This window comes from Odocoileus virginianus, chromosome 25 (assembly GCF_023699985.2).
Source record: "Odocoileus virginianus isolate 20LAN1187 ecotype Illinois chromosome 25, Ovbor_1.2, whole genome shotgun sequence".
Lineage (NCBI taxonomy): Eukaryota > Metazoa > Chordata > Mammalia > Artiodactyla > Cervidae > Odocoileus > Odocoileus virginianus.
In genome coordinates, this window is record NC_069698.1 from 3,586,104 (window position 1) to 3,609,089 (window position 22,986).

Here is a 22,986-nt window from a genome sequence, read left to right on the forward strand (position 1 = left end):
ATATTTATTAGAAGTTTTATACTTCCTAAGCATTGGAGAAATGGAGAAGACCCTGAAGAAATAGAACTTTTCCCTCCTCAGTGGTTTAATTGTTACATTTTGAGCTGTGATATCTGCTTGCTTTGCATAAAGCATCCCTTCATCCCCAAACAGAAGATGGCTTCATTGGAATCCCAGGGACATGGCAGTCCTCATATATGGGAGGTGGCTCTCCTGGAGATGGGCTGCTGCTTGCTGTGGGGCTTTGGCCTGTTCTTCTTATTAACATGGACCATCCCAGGAGATGCTTACATTTTTTACATGATTCATTCTAGTGTTTATGAAAGGTTGACTATTTCTGTGGCAGGAAAATATGTGATACGAAATGGAGTCCACACCTCCAAGACTTGGTGACTCAACTATTCAGTGTTATCAGATTTTCCTTCCTCCTTGTTCCCCTCCACATTTATCACTTTGTCAAGAACCCACCAGGTCAATGCTGCCAGCAGCAAGACTTGGCATGTTTGCTCACTGCATCATTCCCCACTTGGATACTTGGGAGGGAAGACGATGTGCTGGAGTACAAGAGTTGTACAATATGGGCCAGATGTCCAAGAGTTGTTGGTGGAATGTCATTGAATGCATTTGCTGTAAAATGCAGGTTCTGAGTCTGTGAGATTAGACAAAAGAGGTAGAAGACCATAGTCTGTACATTAGAACGATAGACTCAGGTGGATCAAAAACATGTTCTTCAAGTATCTAATCATCCAAATTAGACCCATTCATATGACTCCAGTGGCATAATTTAAAACAAAGGATTTTAAACTACAAGCAAATTTTCTTCTTGTGTATCACCCAGCCAGAGCCTTAACTCGATGTTGGTATGTTCTCTTTCCATGAAAATATTCAAGCCTAAGCTAGCCTACTTTTTAGAGGGAAACTGTAAAAGGAATTCAATGAGCTTTTAGGTGGGTTGGGCCAGAACTGTAAGGTCTCTCCCAAATCTGAGAGTCTGTGGTTCTTGGGTAGAATGGGTTGGTAGAGAATCGTGAAATGTATGTTGCTGGGCCAAGGGCTCTTGGTTTTATCTTTGAACTCTCATGACATTTTCTGTTACTTTACAGTCTGCTTATTATGTGCATGTCTTGTCTGCCCAGTTAGATGCTGTATAGCCAGAGCCCGTGTCTGACTTTCCTGTTATAACTGGAAGTGTTTGGTACAGTGATTTGCTCATAGAAGGCATTTCAAAAATATCTGTGGAGATAAATGACCATATAAACACACAAGTAGATTTGCAAATATAGGAATCCTTGATCTTTCCCTCACCAAACATGGCAACGTCCACCACCCATTTGCTCAAACCAAAACCGGCAGTCATCCCTCCTCTTTCTACTACACCCCGCATTCTATCCATCAGCAAGTTGTGGCCCAGCTCTACTAACACCCACATCACGTTTCAGTGACCGTCCACCGTCTCTAACACTATCACTTGTTTAGATCAGGGGTCAGCAAATTATGGCCCTGCAGGCCAAATCCAGCCTTGAAGCCTGTTTTTGGAAGTAAAGTTTGAATGCAACATCATCACAATCATCTTATGTACATATTGTCAGTTGCTGCTTTCGGGATTGAAATGGCTGAGTTGATGGCAGGGAGCAACAGAGACTCTATGGCCCACAAATCTAAGAGCTTTACTGTAAGGCCCTTAAGAGACAAAGGTTGCTGACTGGGCCCTCAATTTCCTATCACCTATCCTTTCTTGTTTGCTTTTTTAAATAACCCTTTATAAATGTAAATACCATTTTTAGTTCACTGGCTTTCCAATAGAGACAACAGTCAGAATTGGCCGATAGGCTTTTCTTTGCCAACCAAAACAAATAATCCTTTTTAGGTGTTAATTAAATCATAATCACTTTATTGTAAAAAATCTCCAAAGGCCTCTCATTTTAAAATTAAATCCAAATGTCTTACCATGGCCTGGAAAGCCTCTAGGTTCCAGCACCACGTGCCTCTCCTTCCACGTGCTATCTCCGACCAGTCCTGCGCAGTCCACCCTTGTCTTTGGCAGGACCTCAAACCTGCTAAGAGTGCCCCTGCCTCAGCGCCTCTGCACTCTTCATTCTTCTGCCCAGAGTACTTGTATACATGTCTTCTCAGATCACAAGGTTTTACTGAACTCTCCTACTAAAAGAGTTCTCACATAGCCTCTGTCGTTCTCTCTCTCTTTACTTTGCATGATTTCTTCAGGGTGCTTATAGGAAACTAAATTATTTATTTAGTGTTTATCTGTCCATTGTCGGTCAGCTCCACTGAAAGGTAAACACCCCGAGGACAGATGCTTTGTGTATGTGGCTCACGACCGCATTGACAGTTCCTGCTGATGCCTAGCGCTTAGTAGATATTTAATAAATATTTGTTGAGTGAATTATGGTCTAGTTATGTGTAGTGAAGATCCCTTGTCAACCAATTAGGTTTGTGGGAAAGAATTTATACTCATCCCCTAGTGAAAATACTGTTTATTAGTATCTTTTTTTGGTTTGTTTTTTCATCTACTGTTCATCTGTATCTCCAAGCAGCCAATGGGCATCTTTTCCATCCTCGAAGAAGAATGTATGTTTCATCAGGCTACAGATGTGACTTTCAAGACCAAACTTTTTGACAACCATTTTGGAAAGTCTGTTCATTTCCAGAAGCCCAAGCCTGACAAGAAATATGAAGCTCACTTTGAACTTGTCCATTATGCAGGAGTGGTAAGTTACTTCTAGACCCTCAGTCCTGAATTATCTTGCCTCTATTTCAAATGTACTCAGCCCAAATCTTCAGATAAAATATAAGTAAATATATCAGTAAAGTTTAGATTAAATGAAGAGATGAACAAAATAAATCTCAGTTCCCCCAAAAAGTTGGTGTAGACTCTTAGTACTTAGATGAAACACCATACTATAATAACAGAGGTCAAAAATTTCAAAAATATACTCTCTCACCCAATTCAAAGTAAGACCATTTCAGAAAGTCTCGGAGACCATCAAAGGCATGGGCTTTTCCTTATTCATCCTTTCTTTCAACTGCACATTGTGTGAATGAGTGATTTCAACTGATCTTTTTACTGAAGTTTTTTTTTTTTCATTCTCTCACAAAGAGTGACTATGAGGTAATGGTCTCTAAACTCTGACCAACAAAGATTCCTAATGCCCCTCACTCCCTCACCCCATTTCCCCCCGGGGGTGTGTGTGTGTGTGTGTGTGTTCACATACGTGTGTGTGCTCATGCCTTTTCATTCTGCTTTTATGATTCTGGGCAGTGATTCTGGGTGGAACAAAGAGAACTGATAAAGGATAAAATAATGCTCGACCTAAAAATGACCTGCCAATTTTATGTAGATATGTTTGTAACTCTCTTCTTTGATATCCTTGAATATTAAGTATAATAATACGTACAGTGAAATGCTGTAACGTTTGTGGAGGGCTCACCTTGTGTCAGAGGCAGTTGTTTCATTCCATCCGTTTTCTCCTGTGTCAAGGAGGGCTGATGTGAATTGTCCTGGAAACGCCGTCGGTTCCTTCCACCTGCTCTGGCCTCGTGTTCCTCTCTCTCCCTGCTTCTTCTTCCCACCCCTCCCTCCCTTTCGCTTCCTTTCCTTCCACAGTGTAAATGGTAAAGCCTGAGAAGCTCTTTTGGTTGCACATGGGTTTCTGGAGTATTTATTCTGTACTGTTACATTAAACTGATTTAAATTCAAATGACATACACAATGTATGATTTTTTTAAAAGAATTACATAATTTGCTAAGGAACTTACACATTCTCCTTTTTTGTTACCTGAACTGCATGCCTTTCCAAAGGTGCCTTATAACATCAGTGGCTGGCTTGAAAAGAACAAAGACTTTCTTAATGAAACAGTGGTGGCTATATTTCAGAAGTCATCCAACAGACTCCTGGCAAACCTTTTTGAAAATTACATCAGTACCAACACTGGTGAGTCAAACAATCTTCCTCAATTTTTCAGCCTTAGAATGGAACCCACGTCTGCCTCAGAGCTTATAAAAATCCTGGCTTCTTTCCTGAGAGATGTGTGTCTGCTCCCCGTGGCCTGAGTCATCCCCTCTTATTAGCCTTTCTGTCCTCTGGCTGGTGGTTCTTCGGGGAAACGGTGCTCTAAGGTAGACAGATTTCAAGGAGACTGCTCCAGCCTGTTTTTATCTTCTACTCAACCAAGTTGCAAAGAGAGCAGCAAACCATGTTTTGATGAATGGTTTTGGGGAAATAACAAGCTCCTTTAATACATATGCCCCAAATATCTTGGAATTCTCCTTCATAGTGCCTTTATATTGCAGTAATAGGATTTTTATGGGCTTCATGAGGGCAGAGATTATGTCTCACTTGTTCAAGTATGGCCTCAAGCATGTAACAGATGCCTGTTTAGCAGGCACTCCATAAATACTTGCTGACCAACTAATAACTAATCTTATTTAGTAGTTTGTAATTTACAAACTAAGGCTTCCCAAGTAGCTTAGTGGTAAAGAATGTGCGTGCCAACGCAGGACATGTGGGTTCAATCCCTGGATTGGGACGATCCCTTGGAGAAGGAAATGGCAACCCACTCTAGTATTCTTGCCTGGAAAATCCTATGCATGGAGGAGCCTGACAGATTGCCGCTCATGGGGTTGCAAAAGAATTTGACAGGACTTAGTGATTAAACAACAAACAACAACAGTAGTTTCCAAACACTTCTAGATACGTTATCTTACTCAATCCTGGTCATGATTCTTTCCAGGAAATCTCTCCCTATCTTACAGGAGCAAATACAGAAGAATTAAATAACACCCCCAGATTTCACAAATCTACGTTTGAAAGACAAACCCAGGCATATTAAAAATTTTTAAGAGTTTATTTGAGCAAAAAACAATTTGAATTGGGCAGCACCAAACCAGAATGGGTTAAGGGCATTCCACCCACAGGAGCTCAAGGAGAGACTTTTATAGAGAAAAGGTGGAGTGATTTGAGGATACTAGTGATTAGCTGTATCTAAAGCCCACGTGGCTGTTTGTGATTGGCTGTCCTTAGTTTCAATTTTGTAACCTTGAGACTCTCACAGGCATAGAGTTTGGTTTGCTTACACAGGCTGCCACAGCATTGGAGCACCTTAGTCTGACGGCCTGCTTGCTTCATTGATTTAACACTACCAAATGGCAAAGCTGAGGTCAGAAACAGAACTTGTGCCTACTAGCCTCATGCCTATTTCACTCTCACTATCTTCTGGAAACAAAGCAGAGAGATGGACAGACTCTCTGGATTCAGGATCTGATTCAGACTTCTGCAGCGTGAGACAAAGCCTTTGAGGACACAAAGGCCAGGTTGCTGCCATCAGCCTCACAGCTGGGCTACTGCCTGCGGCAGGGGGAAGCGCACCATGGTTCGTAGCAAAAGTCCAAACTGGCAGCCCCTGAGCAGAACCTAGAATTCAAACATGGTTGGTCTACACTGGTTTAAAAAATCAGATGTACACACTTGTATTTCCTTTTTCTTTTGAAAAATGGAAATTATGGGGAAAAAAAACATCTGGCCAACCTTGTTTTAGATGCCCTTTTGAAAAAAGAATTGATGCTTTTGAGCTGTGATATTGAAGATTCTTGAGAGTCGCTTGGGCTGTAAGGAGATCAAACCAGTCAATCCTAAAGGAAATCAATCCTGAATATTCATTAGAAGGACTGATGCTGAAGCTGAAGCTCCAATACTTTGGCCACCTGATGCGAAGAGTCGGCCAATTATAAAAGACCCTGATGCTGGGAAAGATTGAGGGCAGAAGGAGAAGGGGACAACAGATGACAAGATGGTTGGATGGTATCACCTACTCGATGGACATGAGTTTGTGCAAGCTCCGGGAGATGGTGAAGGACAGGGAAGCCTGGTGTGGTGCAGTCCATGGGGTTGCAGAGACTCAGACACAACTGCACAACTGAATAGCAGCAACAATAAAATCTGGCCAACCATGTTTCAAATGCCCTTGCGGCAACGTGGCCACGTGTTCTTTAAGTGTGGTGTGTCCTCTCATTTTCTGATGTCCTCACCCTTTCTGATGTCCTCACCCTCCTCTTGTCTTACTTCCAGCTTCAGTAGGTGTGCCCTGTCACCTGTGTGGGACTCCTGATCAACTTGGTCAGGGAATGGAGAAATTTAGCACTTCCCGGCTCTGAAAGCACATGATGACGTAATTTAGGAGCATGTCTGAAATCCCGTGGGCCCACCTCAAGAGGAGATTGAGAAATGGCAGCTATTGTATTTGGACCCTGAAAATCTGCAGGCAGTGCATTTGCCTGATTCTAATAGCTTCTAAAATACCTCTGAGAAGTTTGGTAAATAGTGACCATGTAAATATATGGCTCGCAGATGAGTAATTCTCTGATCATAAGAAATCAGAGAGTGGTTTGAGAGAGGAAATTATCTTCTGACTCTTCAGGGTGTGCTGTGTTCTTTGAACTAGAAGACAAGAGTTGTCCAGAATATCCTTTTTCATAATTCTTTTAAGACCCCTGGAAAACACTTGCCTCCAAGTTTCTGACTCATCCAAACACTGAATTACTCATAATAACCATACTTTCTTCTGGAGAATCCAAGTACTGTAAATCAGCTACAATTCTTTAAAACAATAAATGGGAGGCAGCAGCGTTCCCTTTCCCTGGGTAAAAAGTGAAAGTATGAAGAAGTCAAGTGATTCCCTTAGAGGGCGTGGAACATGTCAAGAGGACATCAGTGATTAAACTATGATCCTTGCCTCAGCTGCTGCTCCAGCTAGAGAGTATTTTTTCAGTTTTTTATGTTGTTAGCTGGCCCATTTTTTCCAAATTGCCTATGGGTTTTGTACATCTTAATGAATTAGCACTACACAAATGTTTGTAAAACAGTTTGGCTTAGCATAGATTTGTTTGCTTCAAGAAAATGGGAATGGATTGTTTTTTACAAATTACAAAAATAATGCATGAGTGTTGCCCCAAAGACAATATGGAGAAACTAAAAAGAGGAAAATAAAGGTTACCTATAATGTCACAGAGATAACAATGGCTAACATTTTAGTATACACTGTACCCAGCGTTTATTATGTATGTAGTCAGCCATAATACAACTACACACACACACACACACACACACACACACACACACACACACACATATACACACACACACTTAAGATCATAATATACAGATATTTTGTAACCTAATTTTTCCCTCTCAAAATAAATCCTAGAAATCTTTCCAGGTCAGTAATATGTATCTGCATCATCATTTTAAAAGATCACAGTGTTTCATCATATGCATGCTCTTTTTTTATACTTTAACTAACCAATCTCCTATTGTTGACATTTAAATTTTTGCTTAATTTTTTTATAATGACTAAATAATGCTTCAGTGAGTATCTTTGCACAGTTGCCTGATATTTCTTTGAGAAAAAGCACCAGAAATAGACTTTGTGTTAAGACATAAATATTTTTAAAGCTTTTGTAGACATTGCCTTATTGCTTCTGGAACTTTGACACATTTATGCTTTTATCACCAGGGTTTGATATGTGACGAAAAGGAGCCTTTTTGTACTTTTTTTCTTCTTTTTTTAGCTCTACAGTTTGGGGAGAAGAAACGCAAGAAAGGAGCTTCATTCCAAATGGTTGCATCTCTGCATAAAGTAATTTTTAATTGTATCTGTTCATATTTTAGCTACTTCACAATCTGCATATGTTATTACTTATTTGTAATTTTACATCTTCATATAAGGATAAAGTATCTGAAGTTAAGCAAGTTGGAAAAGTAGAATATTATCTTGGTATTTATGGATTTTAGTGGACAATGTTTTTCTCCTACTTAGATCTCATTTATCAGCCTGGCACTCGTCTTACCACTGATGAAAGTATAGGCTCATAACAACTCACAGTTGCTGGGAAGCTATCTCCTTCCCTGCCCCTGCAGACTTCGGTCCCTCCCTTGCCTCAGGGAGATACCAACTGTAGTATAATTGGTGCATTTGTGCGCGGAACTTCTGCAGGACTCAGACTAAGCTGCGTCCAGGCCATTGGTTTTTTCTGCCCCTGCCCTGCTTGGCGTCCCTCCTTCTCCAGATAAATCTCTTGAACCAGAAGCTCCATCTCAGATTCTGCTTTCAGATGAAGATAAAATGTTTCCAGACAGAATACTTGAGAAACAATTTCTTTCTTCAAGTTATTTTATTGCACTTCCATAAATTATTGCTATCAAATTTAAAACAGGTAGATATGATTCACAACAGAACAGTTAGATAAATATTGACTTGTCATAGGAAGAAAATAATGTATTTTGATAAGCAGGGAAAAATGTTGAATTCATTATTTCATTGTTGGTTTGTATCTGGCTTTAAGATTAAGTTGATCATCATGGAGACTCTGTGAGGTGGATTGGTCTTTTTAGTGATTTCTAAGTGATTTTGTGTTGGCTATGTTCTCCATTTTAGGAAAACCTGAATAAATTAATGACTAACCTGAAATCAACTGCACTTCATTTTGTGAGATGCATAAATCCCAATGTGAACAAAACACCAGGTAAGTAGATTTCTTTGTAATCCACACTAGGAAATTATTTTGATTTAAGCTATGTTGAATGTCTTTTAAAGAAGCATTCACCAGTCTCTTTTATATAAGGGTAGATTTTCATAAAGAAAAACTAAAATACATTAAAAGTGAGTTTTTCAAAACTTCCTCAAGATTGCCTTTGAATTAAGATTCAGGTGGACATGCAGAAGGATTTCACAAAGCAGACTCAATTGGGTAACATTAGAATACTTGATATTATCATTTAAATTCCTCCTCGAATTTCATGCTAAAATGTGAATGAGCTTCTATGCCATTGTCTACAGGGCAAAGTATGAAAAAAAAAAAAGAATTGAATAATCAATTGGGGGATTAAGGTGGATATTTCAGCAAAAAGAAAATCATTTGGTCTAAATTATCTAAATTGACCATAAAGAGAGATTCTAAATCCATTTCTAATTGTTAAGAACTCCCTCTAGTCTTACTTCATCATACTAATATCTTCCCTCTCCTTAATAGTACCCATGTCTTTAGTTATGTACTTCTGGGCAGTAGATACTTTTTTTTAAATGTTTTATTTTTTTCTTCTCTTTTATTGAGATATAATTAACACACAGCACTTATAAATTTAAAGTATACAGCATAATGGTTTGCCTTGTATACCTTATGAAATGATTATAGGTTTAACATCCATCATCTCTTATAGATTCAAAACAAAGAGAAAAACACTTCCTTGTGATGAGAACTCTTAGGATTTACTCTCTGAATAATTTTCAGTATACCATACTGCAGTGTTAACTATAGTGATCATGGTGCACATTACACCCATAAGACTTATTTATCTTAAAAATGGAAGCTCACACCTTTTGATGACCTTTCATCCAGTTTCCCCTCCCCTACCCCACTTCTGGTAACCCCAAAATTGAATCTATTTTTTTATGCATTTGTTTGTTTGTTTTTTAAAGATTCCATGTATAAGCGAGTGACATTTTCACCATAAGCATCTTTGTTACTAACATCTTTGCCCAGGCATTTTTGCAGCAAACTCTCACCCACAGAACTAATTAGCCGCAAGGAATTTTGTCATAAAAGATAAAACAACAAAAAAAAATAAAAAAGGGACGTTAAAAGAATATAATTAAACATGAAAAATAAATAACAAAATTAAAAACATTTTATTGTGAAATATGGAATATTTGAATGTACCTAAAATGTGTATAGATTCAAGGCAATACTGCATACACAACTGATATTACTTTGTGGGTTGAACCTAACCATTTATCTTCCACGTCTTTGTTCATAGTTCATTAAACATTGTTTTTTGGCTTTTGATCCATCTTTTTGTTCTGCACTACACTTTTTCTTTTTTACAAAGTTTCTTCCCTCAGTGAGAGAGGTGTGACTAAATACAAGTACTAAAATAGATATTTGTAACTCAGCTTTGTGTCATGTTGTGAAAGCTTTCCACACTACTATTTGTTCTTGGCATATTGTCACATGTCTGTTGGTAGATGTTCCAAGTTCTATGGAAAATGTGGGTTCAACTCTGCGCTGTGGAGGCCCTCGGCCTCTTTCAGATTCATGTAATGTGAGAATGAGAATACTGTGTCAATGAGAAATGAAGCCAAACTGTCAGCCATTTGAAGCCAGTTACTTTATCTTTTATGGCAAAATTGCTTGCATGACCAATTAGCTATGCAATGAAAATACTAGTGGCAAGAATGTTTTCAGTGAAGACATTTTAGGATGAAAATATCTAGAATCCTAAATGAGATCCTATGGTATTTGTCTTTCTCTGTCTGGCTTATTTTGTTTAGCATAATGACCTCAAGGTCCTTTTATGTTTTCATACATGGCAGGATATCTTCCTTTTATATGACTGAATAATATTCCATTATACACATATCACATCTTTTTTAGCTGTTCATCCATCAGTGGACACTTTCTGGGCTTTTGTAGTGGATACCTTTTAATGAATGGATAGTGCTGAGGTGGGGTGATGAGATACGTAGGTGGTGGTGAATTATTTATGTTTTAATTAACAAAGCAAAGTTTTTTCAGATATTAATTATAGGGATTGCTTTCCTTACTTCTTGGATTTGAAGATCCCCAGCCTTCTCTTTTGAATTACTGGCTTTTATAGAGCTTGGTCGGAGGCTGTCAGCCTCGGAGTTGTGCATGTGACAAGCACGTACTGTCTTCAGTTAGAGCGCTGATCAGCCTCGGATTAGGTAGCCAGATGTTGCTGATCCTGATTTCTGAGGTTCTGTAAAACCTTGCATTGTTAACGTCCTGTAAGTTAAGACCCCAATCTTGACAGTCTGTGACCTCTTTGGGGAAAGTGTGATGCTAAACAGTGACGCTGTAGTTTGAGTTTTTGCAATGCAAACACTTCATGTTCATGCACGCTGTATGTTTTTTGCCTTGTCATTTCTCATCAGCTAGGTTTCTGAATGCATCTAGGGACACTGCTTCCATCTAGCAAGGAATCTAATTAGCTGCCTCTATTTTGAAGCAATTCTGTTACCTATTAGAGTTGCCTCCCATCGAGCCAACTCTGATTTCAGCAGGTTTTTTTTTTTTTTAATTCTTAAGACAAAGTCGTAAGAAAAGCTTCATGATCTATTCTGAACAGTTCTTCATATGTCCTCAAAGGGAATAAGCATGCCTGATGCTATTGTGTCACAGAACTCAGCTTCCACTCCTCACAGATGATCTGTTTCTGTCTGTGACAGGGATGGGAATACAGGACTATGGATGTATGGCTTACTGTTTATTTCTGTGACCCTGGGCAGAAGCAGAAAATCATCTCATTCCCATTTTCCTTGGAACACTCTAGCAGGTCTTTGTTAGGAGAGTGCCATTTGGCTTCTTCCAGATGCCTTACTGAGAGCCGGGTACAGCGGCTTATTGGTTGGCGTTTCAAAGGCTTCTATCAGAGACTGCAGCTGCGGCTCTTGTGGGCTTCATCTCAGGAACGAAGGGGCACTAGGAGAAGGCTTATAGTTTAGAACACAACCTGGGTTTTCTCAGGATCAGCAGAAGAGAATGTAGGCTGGGTGTGGCCAGGTCTTCCCAAATGCAAAGTGGTAAACAGAATTTTGTGGCTGTGCTTACCTTCCCCTTTGTGTGTATTCTCCCTTCTTGTAACCCCTTCCCCTTCCTACTTGGAGGTGCCAGTTCTCTTTTGTGTTTTATCCCCATTCTAGTTGGTTTTTGACTGGCAAATGGATATCATACCAGCCATTTACATTAGGAGAAAATTGTATCTTTTCACCTTCTAGGAGTATTTGCTTATACAATCTTGACTAACTATGAACTAAAGGATTCATCCCAGGTAAATCCTATTCGGAGACTCCTACATTATAGGTGGGGACTTTGAGAGCCATCAGGCTGAGACTGAATGAAGCCTTTTAACTATCATGTAGAGAACACCAGATTCAGACTCTCTTAACCGAAGATGCAGCAGCTAGAACAAAATGTCGGGTAATCATCATTTTAGACACGGACTCATGGTGAACCTCTTTCCTCAGGTGTAATGGACCCTTATTTGGTTCTACAGCAGCTGCGCTGTAATGGTGTCTTAGAAGGGATCACGATATGCCGTGAAGGTTTTCCACACCGCCTGCTGTATGCTGATTTTAAGCAAAGGTAAACATACATCCTGGGATTCAAGAAGCCTGGAGCATTTTTCCCCCCTTTTCTTTCTGAGTGCTTAGACATGCATTGTTTGTTTGGCGGATATCCTCCAGACTACAGATCGATGTGTTTTGGTGGTGGCGAGATATATGATGACAGAGTTCCATTATTATTTCCCCTTAAATCCAACATCCATGTAGCTGTAATATCCTTAAATCTCTATTACTGGATAATAGACCCACATATAGAAGAAATATATAGAGAAGAATGATACGGAGGCCGAATTGAATCTCTGAAATGTTGTAGGTACTTAATCGTAGCTGCCATCCAAGCGGGCTGTTTCTTTCCTAGCAGAGCCTGTGAGAGGCAGAAAGCCAGCAGGGTGTGCGGCAGGAGGCAAGAGAGGCATTTTTGCTTTCTATTTCCTGAATTCTAAAAGTGCCAATTATAAGTCATCAAGCAAATCTGAGCAAAGTATAGTGAAGTAGAAAGAGTACCTGTGTCAGTGTTAAGAAGCATATTTCTAGCTTTCCACCAACTCACCATTAGGACGCGGGAATCCTGGAAAAGTTCCTCAATGTGTCTGCTTCTTAGTGTCCTTATCTGTACAGTAGAGACTTAAGCCTGTCTCTTCCTCTTTCCCCTGACCCCTACTCCGCTCTCTCCCTCCTTCCTCTGAGCATAAAACCAAGTGAGGTGGTCTCGACAGCACTGTGAGAAGTCTAAACTATTATACCAAAGGAAGGAATTATTGCTTGTATCCTCATTATTATTGCCAAGAGTTTTGTGGAAATTGAACATATTGATAGGAGAAGTGGAAGTTTATATATATATATATACACACTTCCCTTTGCCTTACTTGTCCAAATTATTCTTTATTTGCACCCCTGACCTCAGGATTTATTCTTCACTTAAATTAGGTACTACATTCTGAACCCAAGGGCCTTTCCAAAGAGCAAGTTTGCAAGCATCAGAGAAGGAGCCAAAGAATTACTTGGCTCCTTAGAGGCAGGCCGCACCCAGTACCGCTTTGGAATCACCAAGGTAACCAGAGAGCCACAAAGAATGCATTTGGAAAAGAGTGGGAGGAAGGTCTGTATATCTTAAAATACCCATGAAAATGCAATTACAAGGCTTTTACAGCTCTTGTGACCACAAATAATACAAATAGAACTCTGGTGAGAGTGAAAACTTTGGCTATGTTGAGAGAGAAAATTCGAAAGTCAATGTTTTTTGAAACGTAGCCTTGATTACAGTTTTTTGCTCTATCAGTTTTATATGTTTATTTTTAATTGGAGGATAATTGCTTTACAACATTGTGTTGGTTTCTGCCGTATATCAATGTGAATTGGCCACAGGCATATGCAGGTAGATCGTATCACTCAATGGACACGGATTTGAGTAAACTCAGGAAGCCTGGTGTGCTGCAAGTCCATGGGGTGGCAAAGTGTCAGACACGACCCAGTGACTGAACACGCACATGTATGTGTCGCCTCCTTGAAGCTCTCTCCCGCCTCCTACCCCGTCCCGCGCCTCTAGACTGTCACAGGGCACAGGGTTTGAACTTCCTGCAGCACACAGCAAGCTTCCCTTGGCTGTCTAATTTTATGTGTGGTCATGTATGTGTTTCAGTCGACTCTCTCAATTCAGCCCACCCTCTCCTTGCCCCCACTGTGTCCACAAGTCTATTCTCTGTCTGCATCTCCATTGCTGCCTACAGATGGGTTCATCAGTTCCATCTTTCTAGATTCCACATATATGCATTAAAATACGATATTTGTCTTTCTCTTTCTGACTTAACTTCACTCTGTATAATAGGCTCTAAGTTCATACCCCTCATTAGAACTGAGTCAAATACATTCCTTTTTATGTCTGAGTAATATTCCCTTGTGTACAACTTCTTTATTCATCTCTCTGTCGGCAGACATCTAGGCTGCTTCCATGTTCTACCTATTATAAATAGTGCTGTGATGAACACTGGGATCCATGTGTCTTTTTCAATTATGGTTTTCTCAGAGAATATGCCCAGCAGTGGGATTGCTGGGCTATATGACATCTGACATTTCTTTTAGGTGCTTTTAAAAACTGGCCTTCTGGACAAACTGGAAGCCATGAGAGATGAGAGATTATCTAAAGTCTTCACATCGCTCCAAGCCAGAGTGCGGGGAAGACTGATGCAAACCAAATTCCAAAGGACCCTGGAAGAGAGGTATGATGTCTGGCCCTGCACGCCCCTGCTAGAGCAGCAGTGTGCCTAGTCGAGGCACCTTCTCACTGCCTTACAGTGAGGAGTCAGGGTGCAGAGCTCTGCCACCTTTGCTTAGCCTGGGCCTAATGTGAAAATTTTTGAATGATGGAACACCAAACAGAGCACAAATGGCTTTTCTTACCCTCACAAGAATAAGCATCATTCAGATACTTCTTGCATTGCTTCCAGTCTTCCCTTCGGAGGCATTCTTTGTAGTTGGCAGAGTCTGGCTCTCTGAGAGTGGTGTGACTCGTAACTCAAACCAGAAGCAGGCCCAGACGGGCTGGCGGGCGTCTCCCAGCCACTCTGTGGGGAGGTTTGCCATGAGGCAGGCAGGCTTTCTGACCTGGGTCAGGGAGTGTAGGTTTTCTTAATCCTTTAATAGAATGATGGAAAAGCAAGCTCCGAACAAAGGGGTCCTGGGGTTGTCATATTCACTTTTTACTGTAGGTATGTCCACAGGTCTTGGTGTGAGTTGCTTACTTGACAGTTGTTAATTCTTTCTGTTTCCCCCAAAGAAGAAAGATACCATTACATTATCAGAGATTTCAGAGAGACATCTCCTAGGAGTTTTCCATGACTCTCATATAGTATCCAGTATGGTATGGGAGTTTATGACAGTTCAGGGATCAGGATATATGACTTCTGTGACATGTTTTGTAAACTTGTATGAGAATCTTAATTCTCTCAGTTTACCTCTTTTGTCTCTAAAATGAGGTATTTATTATCCATCCTGTCTAAATCACAGAATGACTTTAAAAGAATTATTATGAAATATTTCAAACACAAAAAAATAGAGAAAATACTATAATGTGTACTCATGGAGCTGTCATCAAAGTATATCAATTCTTAATATTTTCTCTGTGATTCCGCACAACTTAAAAATAAATAATTAAATTAGTAGACAAAGTAGAAGCCTTTCATGTATTTCTTCCTTGATCCAGGTCCTATTCCTAGCTCCCCAGATCCTGAATTTGTGTTTGTCACTCTGTTTCATTCATGTTTCACATATAAAGCATAAAAAGATGTAACATTTTTCTGTAGTTACTCACAATATATTTTGAAAAATAAATTAACAGACACAGTTGAAGTCCCTTGTGTATTTCTCCCTTGATCCAAGTTCTACAGAGATATGCAGATATCCTTAAAAGGTTACATGATTCTGCAAGTTCTTAGTCTCCATGGAAATATTGTGTGTGTATTATCTTAAAATTTGTTCTTTACACTCAGTACTAGTTTTGAAATTAGTTGATATTGATAAATCTATGGCTAGATCATTGATCTTAACTGTTGGACATTATTCTGTTGCATGAATATACTACAATTTATTTATCCACTTGGCAGCTCAAGTAACCTTATTTATAATTTTTTATATTACAAACAGTTCTGCAGTGATATTTTTGTAAATGTCTCCTCTTGCATGTATGCAAGAGTCTCTTGAGGGGGGTGGTGGTGGTGGTGGTTTAGTTGCTAAGTTGTGTCCAACTCTTGCGACCCATGGACGGTAGCCCACCAGGCTCCTCCGTCCATGAAATTCTCCAGGCAAGAATACTGGAGTGGGTTGCCATTTCCTTCTACAGGGGATCTTCCAAACCCAGGGATTGAACCCGGATCTCCTGCATTGCAGGCAGATTCTTTTCCAACTGAGCTATAAGGGAAGCCCTTCTTGAGGGTAGTGTTACTCAAAATGCTGGTGCAATGGCTGATAGTATGTAGGTAGCAGTTGGCTAGGGCTCACACTTTGAGTGGCGTTTCTCTAGGTTGAATTATAGTATTAGGCTTTAGGCTATACACAGCTCCAGCTTTATGAGATGTTGCCAAAATGCTTCTCATTTTACTCCTTACCAGAAGTTTATGAAAGTCCCATGACTAGATCCTCACCAACTTACGGTACTCCAATTTCAAAAACTTTTGCCAAACTGAGTCATATTTCTGACTTTGGGGGAAGATATAATTTTCCTCTTAATATCATGTTTTCCATAGTTTTTTTTCCTTTGTAGATATGAAATGTGGTATAGAGGACATTTGTGCCATCTTGTTTTGTTAATCATGCTTACCAAGAAATGATTAAATTCTTTTTTTGCATCCATGAAATAATTACATGGTTGGGCTTTCCAGAAGGCGCTAGTGGTAAAGAACCTGCTTGCCAGTACAGGAGACACCAGAGACATGGGTTTGATCCCTGAGTCAGGAAGATTCCCTGGAGGATGGAATGGCAGTCCACTCCAGTATTCATGCCTGGAGAATCCCAAGGACGGAGGAGCCTGGTGGGCTGCAGTCCATGGGGTTGCAAAGAGTCAGACAGGTCTGAGCAGCTAACGCTTTCACTCTTTCTCCATTAACTCATAAATGTCTTAAATTAGTAGATTAAAAAGTGTTAAATCCACTTTGTCTATGAAATATCTTTTTCATACATTGTGGGATTGGTTATAATATTATAGTATTTCTGCATCAATGTTCATGAATAAGTTTGGCCTATAATTGTTTCCCCTGCTTTTATCTGACTTTTAATCAAAGTTACTTTAATCTCACAAAAGGCTTAGTCAGTGTTTCCTCTTTTCAAAACATGACATGATTTATTTTTATTATTTATTTTTGAGTTTTTGGTAAAATTTGCCTATAAAACTATCTAGATCTGGTATTTCTTTCATTATAGATTTTACAGACTTGATTTAATTTATTTAATAGTTATAGGTCTATTGGGATTTTGTTCTTAGATCAGTTTAGATCAATTTCTTTAAAAAAAGAGATTTTACATTTAAAAAAAAATCTTCCAATTTGCTAGATTATAACTTTTAATCTCTGTCATAACTACAATTATGTTTCTAGAACATAATCATAGATTATTATATTCTTAGGATTCTTAGGTATTACCATTCCTAATACTATTTATGCTCTTTCTTGATTATTCTTGTCTGATGTTTATTTAATTAGATTACTTAAATTTAAGTGAAAGTCTCTCAGTCGTGTCTGACTCTTTGCGACCCCATGGACTATACAGTTCATGGGATTCTCCAGGCCAGAATACTGGAGTGGGTAGCCTTTCCCTTCTCCAGCGGATCTTCCCAACCCAGGGATTGAACCGAGGTGTCCCAGATTGCAGGCAGATTTTTTACCAGCTAAGCCACAAGGGAAGAAAATTAAAATTTTTCTTTAGTTAAAAATTTAAATACTTTAAAGCATTTAAATTGTTTATGAAAAGACTTAAAATTTTTTGTTTGTTTGTTTTCTAGTTCATTAGTTTCTGATCTCAGCTTTAGTCTATCCTTCCTTCTACTTGCTTGGGTTTATTTTTCAATTTTTTTCCAGTGTGTTTAATCAACTGCTTAATTCTTCCATTGAGTATTTTATTTCAATGACTATACTTTTCAGTGCCAGACGTTTTATGTGGTCCTCTTTCAAATCTGTCTGCCTTTTTTTCATAGTGGCTCATTCCTTTCTTCTTTTGTTGTTGTTTTTCAATTCTTTCTATTATGTCTTTAAGAACTTTTAGGAATTACTCTATGGTCTCCATTAGATGGTTCCATTATGTGAAATTCTTGGGGATTTAATTAAATTTTTTATTCTGGTGCCCACCCTCACCTATGGTTGAATTTTTTTCTCTATGTGTTTTGTAATTTTGAATTGTAAGCTAATCTTCAAGGGGACTTTAAGAAAATCTCTAGTGCTTGATTTTAGGATATTTTCTTCCGTTCACTTTTGCATTTTTCCCCCAAGGACCCAAAGGGTATTTATTACCAGTTTAAAAAATGATTATGCTAATTTCTTGTGTATTTCTGCACTAATCAGATAGTATAATTTAAACTTCAAACACTCGAGTGGTGCTGGCTCATAATTTTCAAAAAAAATTCCTAGTATAAAAAAATTTTTTTTCACCCTGAGCCCAGACCAAATCAGATGTACTTCTCTTCGACTTCTCTCTGTGCCAGTGGGTGAATTTTTAAATCCTCCCTTTCATTAAGAGTGAAGTTCTTTGAAAATCTCAGCCTGCCTCTTTATCCATAAGGGTATAAAAATAAAAACTCTACAATACCAAGCCTGGCTTCCCCTTTCCATGAGGACGGTCAGACTGCACAAGCATTCACTTTTTGCTCCTATTTTTTTAAAGCTCCCTTTATACTTCTTACCCTCTTTAAGGGTCACCTCTCATTATAGAATGTTTGTAGTGGAAGCATTTTTCAGGACACCTAGTCTACAATATTGTTAGCCCCAAAAGTCCCTCGAAGAGTTTTTGCTAGAATCGAATGAGAGCTTGGATGTAGAAGTGCTTTGAAGACTAATGAGAGTTTATAATGACTCCTTAAAAGATGTGCTTATTAAGGATCTTAATTTGAAAAATAACTCTTTTATAGTCTAGGTTAACTTGCTTTTCTTTTTTTTTCCCAAACCCTCGATTTAGGGATGCACTTCTTTTGATCCAGTGGAACATAAGAGCTTTCATGGCTGTGAAGAGCTGGCCTTGGATGAGGCTCTTCTTTGAGATCAAGCCTCTTGTTAGATCTGCTGGAATGGGAAAGGAGGGAGCTGGACTGAAGGAAGAGTGTGTGCAGCTGCAAAAAGCCTTGGAGAAGTCAGAATCTCAGAGGGAGGAGCTGAAATCAAAGCAAGTCTCCCTCCTCCAGGAAAAGAATGACCTGCTTCTTCAGCTGCAGGCTGTGAGTGGCCCACCATTTCTTCTTCAAATCAAGTTTCTAATTAGATTCCCTTGTTTGGCAGGCAGTGTTGGCTTGAAAAAAAAGAGACACATGGTTTTCTAGTACTATAGGATTTCATCCAACACAGACAATGGAAACACTTAACGAGACACCCTGTTTTATAGTGAAGTGATTTCATTGGCAAGATGCCTTTGAAAAGGGGATGGATTTTATTAGATAGATTTTAATTGTGTAAACATATAAATCTATCTTGGGAGCCAGAAAGCTCTTGATCTTAATTTAAATTCTGTAGGTAGTAGGAAACCCATTAGCAAATCAAAAGGAAAGATTTTAGTAGGTCTTGAGGAAAGCTTTACTGAGATCTTCAGGATTATTGCAGTATGCCCCAACTGGTTTTCCTGATTTTGATCTCCCTATTTGCCCTTCCCCAGTCCAAATCAACATTACAATGACTTGAGTTCTTAAAACAGCAGTATTCAACCTCGACTTTGCCTCAAACTCATTTGTGAAACGTTAGCAATTAAAAGAAAGATGCCTAGACTTGAATGTCAGGTATTTGGGTTAAACAGACCCTGTGTGGGTCCAAATCATCAGTATGGTGGATTCTGATATCATCAGGATTAAGAACCTCTGTCTTGAACAAATATCGTGTTGCTTCCTTGATGAACAAACTTCAGATCAAAGATTATCTGAACTCGGCCTTGGCATCTGAGCCTCTTTCTCCAATATGATGCTGAAGTGCCATTCAGTTCAGTTCAGTTTAGTCGCTCAGTCATGTCCTACTCTTTGCGACCCCATGGACTGCAGCACACTGGGCTTCCCTGTCCATCACCAACTCCTAGAGTCCACTCAAACTCATGTCCATTGAGTCCATGATGCCATCCAACCATCTCATCCTCTGTCGTCCCCTTCTCCTCCTGCCCTCGCTCTTTTCCAGCATCAGGGTTTTTTCAAATGAGTCAGTTCTTCACATCAGGTGGAGAAAGTATTGGAGTTTCAGCTTCAGCATCAGTCCCTCCAATGAACACCCAGGACTGATCTCCTTTAGGATGGACTGGTTGGATCTCCTTGCAGTCCAAGGGACTCTCAAGAGTCTTTTCCAACACCACAGTTCAAAAGAATCAATTCTTCAGCACTCAGCTTTCTTTATAGTCCAACTCTTAACTTTCATACAAGACTACTGGAAAAACCGTAGCTTTGACTAGATGTACCTTTGTTGGTAAAGTGATGTCTCTGCTTTTTAATATGCTGTCTAGGTTTGTCATAGCTTTTCTTCCAAGGAGAAGCATCTTTTAATTTCATGGCTGTAGTCACCATCTGCAGTGATTTTGGAGCCCAAAAAATAAAGTCAGCCACTGTTTCCACTGTTTCCCCATCTATTTGCCATGAAGTGATAGGACTGGATGCCGTGATCTTGGTTTTCTGAATGTTGAGTTTTAAGCCAACTTTTTCGCTTTCCTCTTTCACTTTCATCAAGAGTCTCTTTAGTTCTTCTCACTTTCTGCCATAAGGGTGCTCTCATATCTGTATCTGAGGTTACTGATATTTCTCCTGGCAGTCTTGATTCCAGCTTGTGCTTCATCCAGCTGGGCATTTCACATGATATACCCTGCATATAAGTTAAATAAGCAGGGTGACGATATACAGCCTTGACATACTCCTTTCCTGATTTGAAACAAATCTGTTGTTCCATGTCTAGTTTTAACTGTTGCTTCTTGACCTACCTACGGATTTCTCAGGAGGCAGGTCAGGTGGTCTGGTATTCCTGTCTCTTTCAGAATTTTCCACAGTTTGTTGTGATCCATACAGTCAAATGCTTTTGTGTAGTCAATAATGCAAAATTAGATGTTTTTTCTGGAACTCTCTTGCTTTTTCAATGATTTAGCAAATGTTGGCAAAAATCTCTGGTTCCTCTACCTTTTCTAAATGCAGCTTGAACATCTGGAAGTTCATGGTGCACATACTATTGAAGCCTGGCTTGGAGAATTTTGAGCAATACTTTGCTAGCCTGAGAGATGAGTGCAATTGTGTGGTAGTTTGAACATCCTTTGGCATTGCCTTTCTTTGGGATTGGAATGAAAACTGACCTTTTCGAATCCTGTGGTCACTGCTGAGTTTTCCAAATTTGCTGGCATATTGAGTGTAGCACATTCACAGCATTATCTTTTAGGATTTGAAATAGCTCAACTGGAATTCCATCACCTCCACTAGCTTTGTTTGTAGTGATGCTTCCTAAGGCCCACTTGACTTCACATTCCAGGATGTCTGGCTCTAGGTAAGTGATCACACCACTGTGATTATCTGGGTCGTGAAGATATTTTTTGTACAGTTCTTCTTTGTATTCTTACCACCTCTTCTTAGTATCTTCTGCTTCTGTTAGGTCCATACTATTTCTGTCCTTTATTGAGCCCATCTGTGCATGAAATGTTCCCTTGGTATCTCTAATTTTCTCTAGTCTTTCCCAGTCTATTGGTTTCCTCTATTTCTTTGCATTGATCCCTGAGGAAGGCTTTCTTATCTCTCCTTGCTATTCTCTGGAACTCTGTATTCAAATGGGTGTATCTTTCCTTTTCTCCTTTGCCTTTCCCTTCTCTTATTTTCTCAGCTATTTGTAAGGCCTACCCTGACAACCATTTTGCCTTTTTGCATTTCTTTTTCTTGGGGATGGTCTTGATCACTGCCTCCTGTACAGTGTCACAAAGCTCTCTCCATAGATCTTTAGGCACTCTGTCTATCAGATATAATCCTTTGAATCTGTTTGTCACTTCCACTGTATCCTCATAAGGGATTTGATTTAGGTCATACTCGAATGGTCTAATGGTTTTCCCTACTGTCTTCAACTTAAGTCTGAATTTAAGTCTGAGGCAGAACTGTGTCTGAGCGTCTCCTGTGGGGTCCGGGTCTGCAGTGCACAGCTGCAGGGGCAGGGGCTCTGGGTGCAGTAGACCTGGGTCTGGCATAAGCACTCTTGGAGGAGGTCGCCATTAACCCACCACAGAGCCACCAGACCCTACACAGGCCTGGGGAAACAGACTCTTGGAGGAGGTCGCCATTAACCCACCACAGAGCCGCCAGACCCTACACAGGCCTGGGAAACAGACTCTTGGAGGAGGTCGCCGTTAACCCACCACAGAGCCGCCAGACCATACACAGGCCTGGGAAACAGACTCTTGGAGGAGGTCACCATTAACCCACCACAGAGCCACCAGACCCTACACAGGCCTGGGGAAACAGACTCTTGGAGGAGGTCGCCATTAACCCGCCACAGAGCCGCCAGACCCTACACAGGCCTGGGGAAACAGACTCTTGGAGGAGGTCACCATTAACCCACCACAGAGCCGCCAGACCGTACACAGGCCTGGGGAAACAGACTCTTGGAGGAGGTCGCTGTTAACCCACCACAGAGCCGCCAGACCCTACACAGGCCTGGGGAAACAGACTCTTGGAGGAGGTCGCCATTAACCCACCACAGAGCCGCCAGACCCTACACAGGCCTGGGGAAACAGACTCTTGGAGGAGGTCGCCATTAACCTGCCATAGAGCCGCCAGACCGTACACAGGGCCTGGCACAGAGCCGCCAGACCCTACACAGGCCTGGGGAAACAGACTCTTGGAGGAGGTCGCCATTAACCCGCCATAGAGCCGCCAGACCGTACACAGGCCTGGGAAACAGACTCTTGGAGGAGGTCGCCGTTAACCCGCCACAGAGCCGCCAGACCCTACACAGGCCTGGGAAACAGACTCGGAGGCACAAGCAGAGCCTTGTGCCCCAGGACCCAGGAGAAAGGAGCAGAGACCCCACAGGAGACTGACCCAGACAGGCCCGTGAGTGTCCAGGAGTCTCTGGCAGACGTGTGGGCCAGTGGTAGCCGGCTGCAGGGTTGGGGGCACTGAGTGCAGCAGTGCATGCTGGGACCTTT

General features: G+C 40.4%; 1 protein-coding gene across 2 annotated transcripts in view; it reads left to right on the forward strand.

Moving 5' to 3' along the window:
• Positions 1–22,986, forward strand: part of MYH15 (myosin heavy chain 15) — a 121,868-nt gene that overhangs the window by 32,521 nt on the left and 66,361 nt on the right. Inside the window, exons 8-15 of one of the 2 annotated variants that reach the window (XM_070454937.1) lie at positions 2,550–2,726; positions 3,818–3,950; positions 7,583–7,650; positions 8,449–8,536; positions 12,058–12,175; positions 13,084–13,207; positions 14,236–14,372; positions 18,811–19,066. In XM_070454937.1, coding sequence (XP_070311038.1) covers positions 2,550–2,726; positions 3,818–3,950; positions 7,583–7,650; positions 8,449–8,536; positions 12,058–12,175; positions 13,084–13,207; positions 14,236–14,372; positions 18,811–19,066 — 1,101 coding nt within the window. The remainder of the gene's footprint in view (positions 1–2,549; positions 2,727–3,817; positions 3,951–7,582; positions 7,651–8,448; positions 8,537–12,057; positions 12,176–13,083; positions 13,208–14,235; positions 14,373–18,810; positions 19,067–22,986) is intronic. The other variant, XM_070454938.1, reaches the window with a different exon arrangement.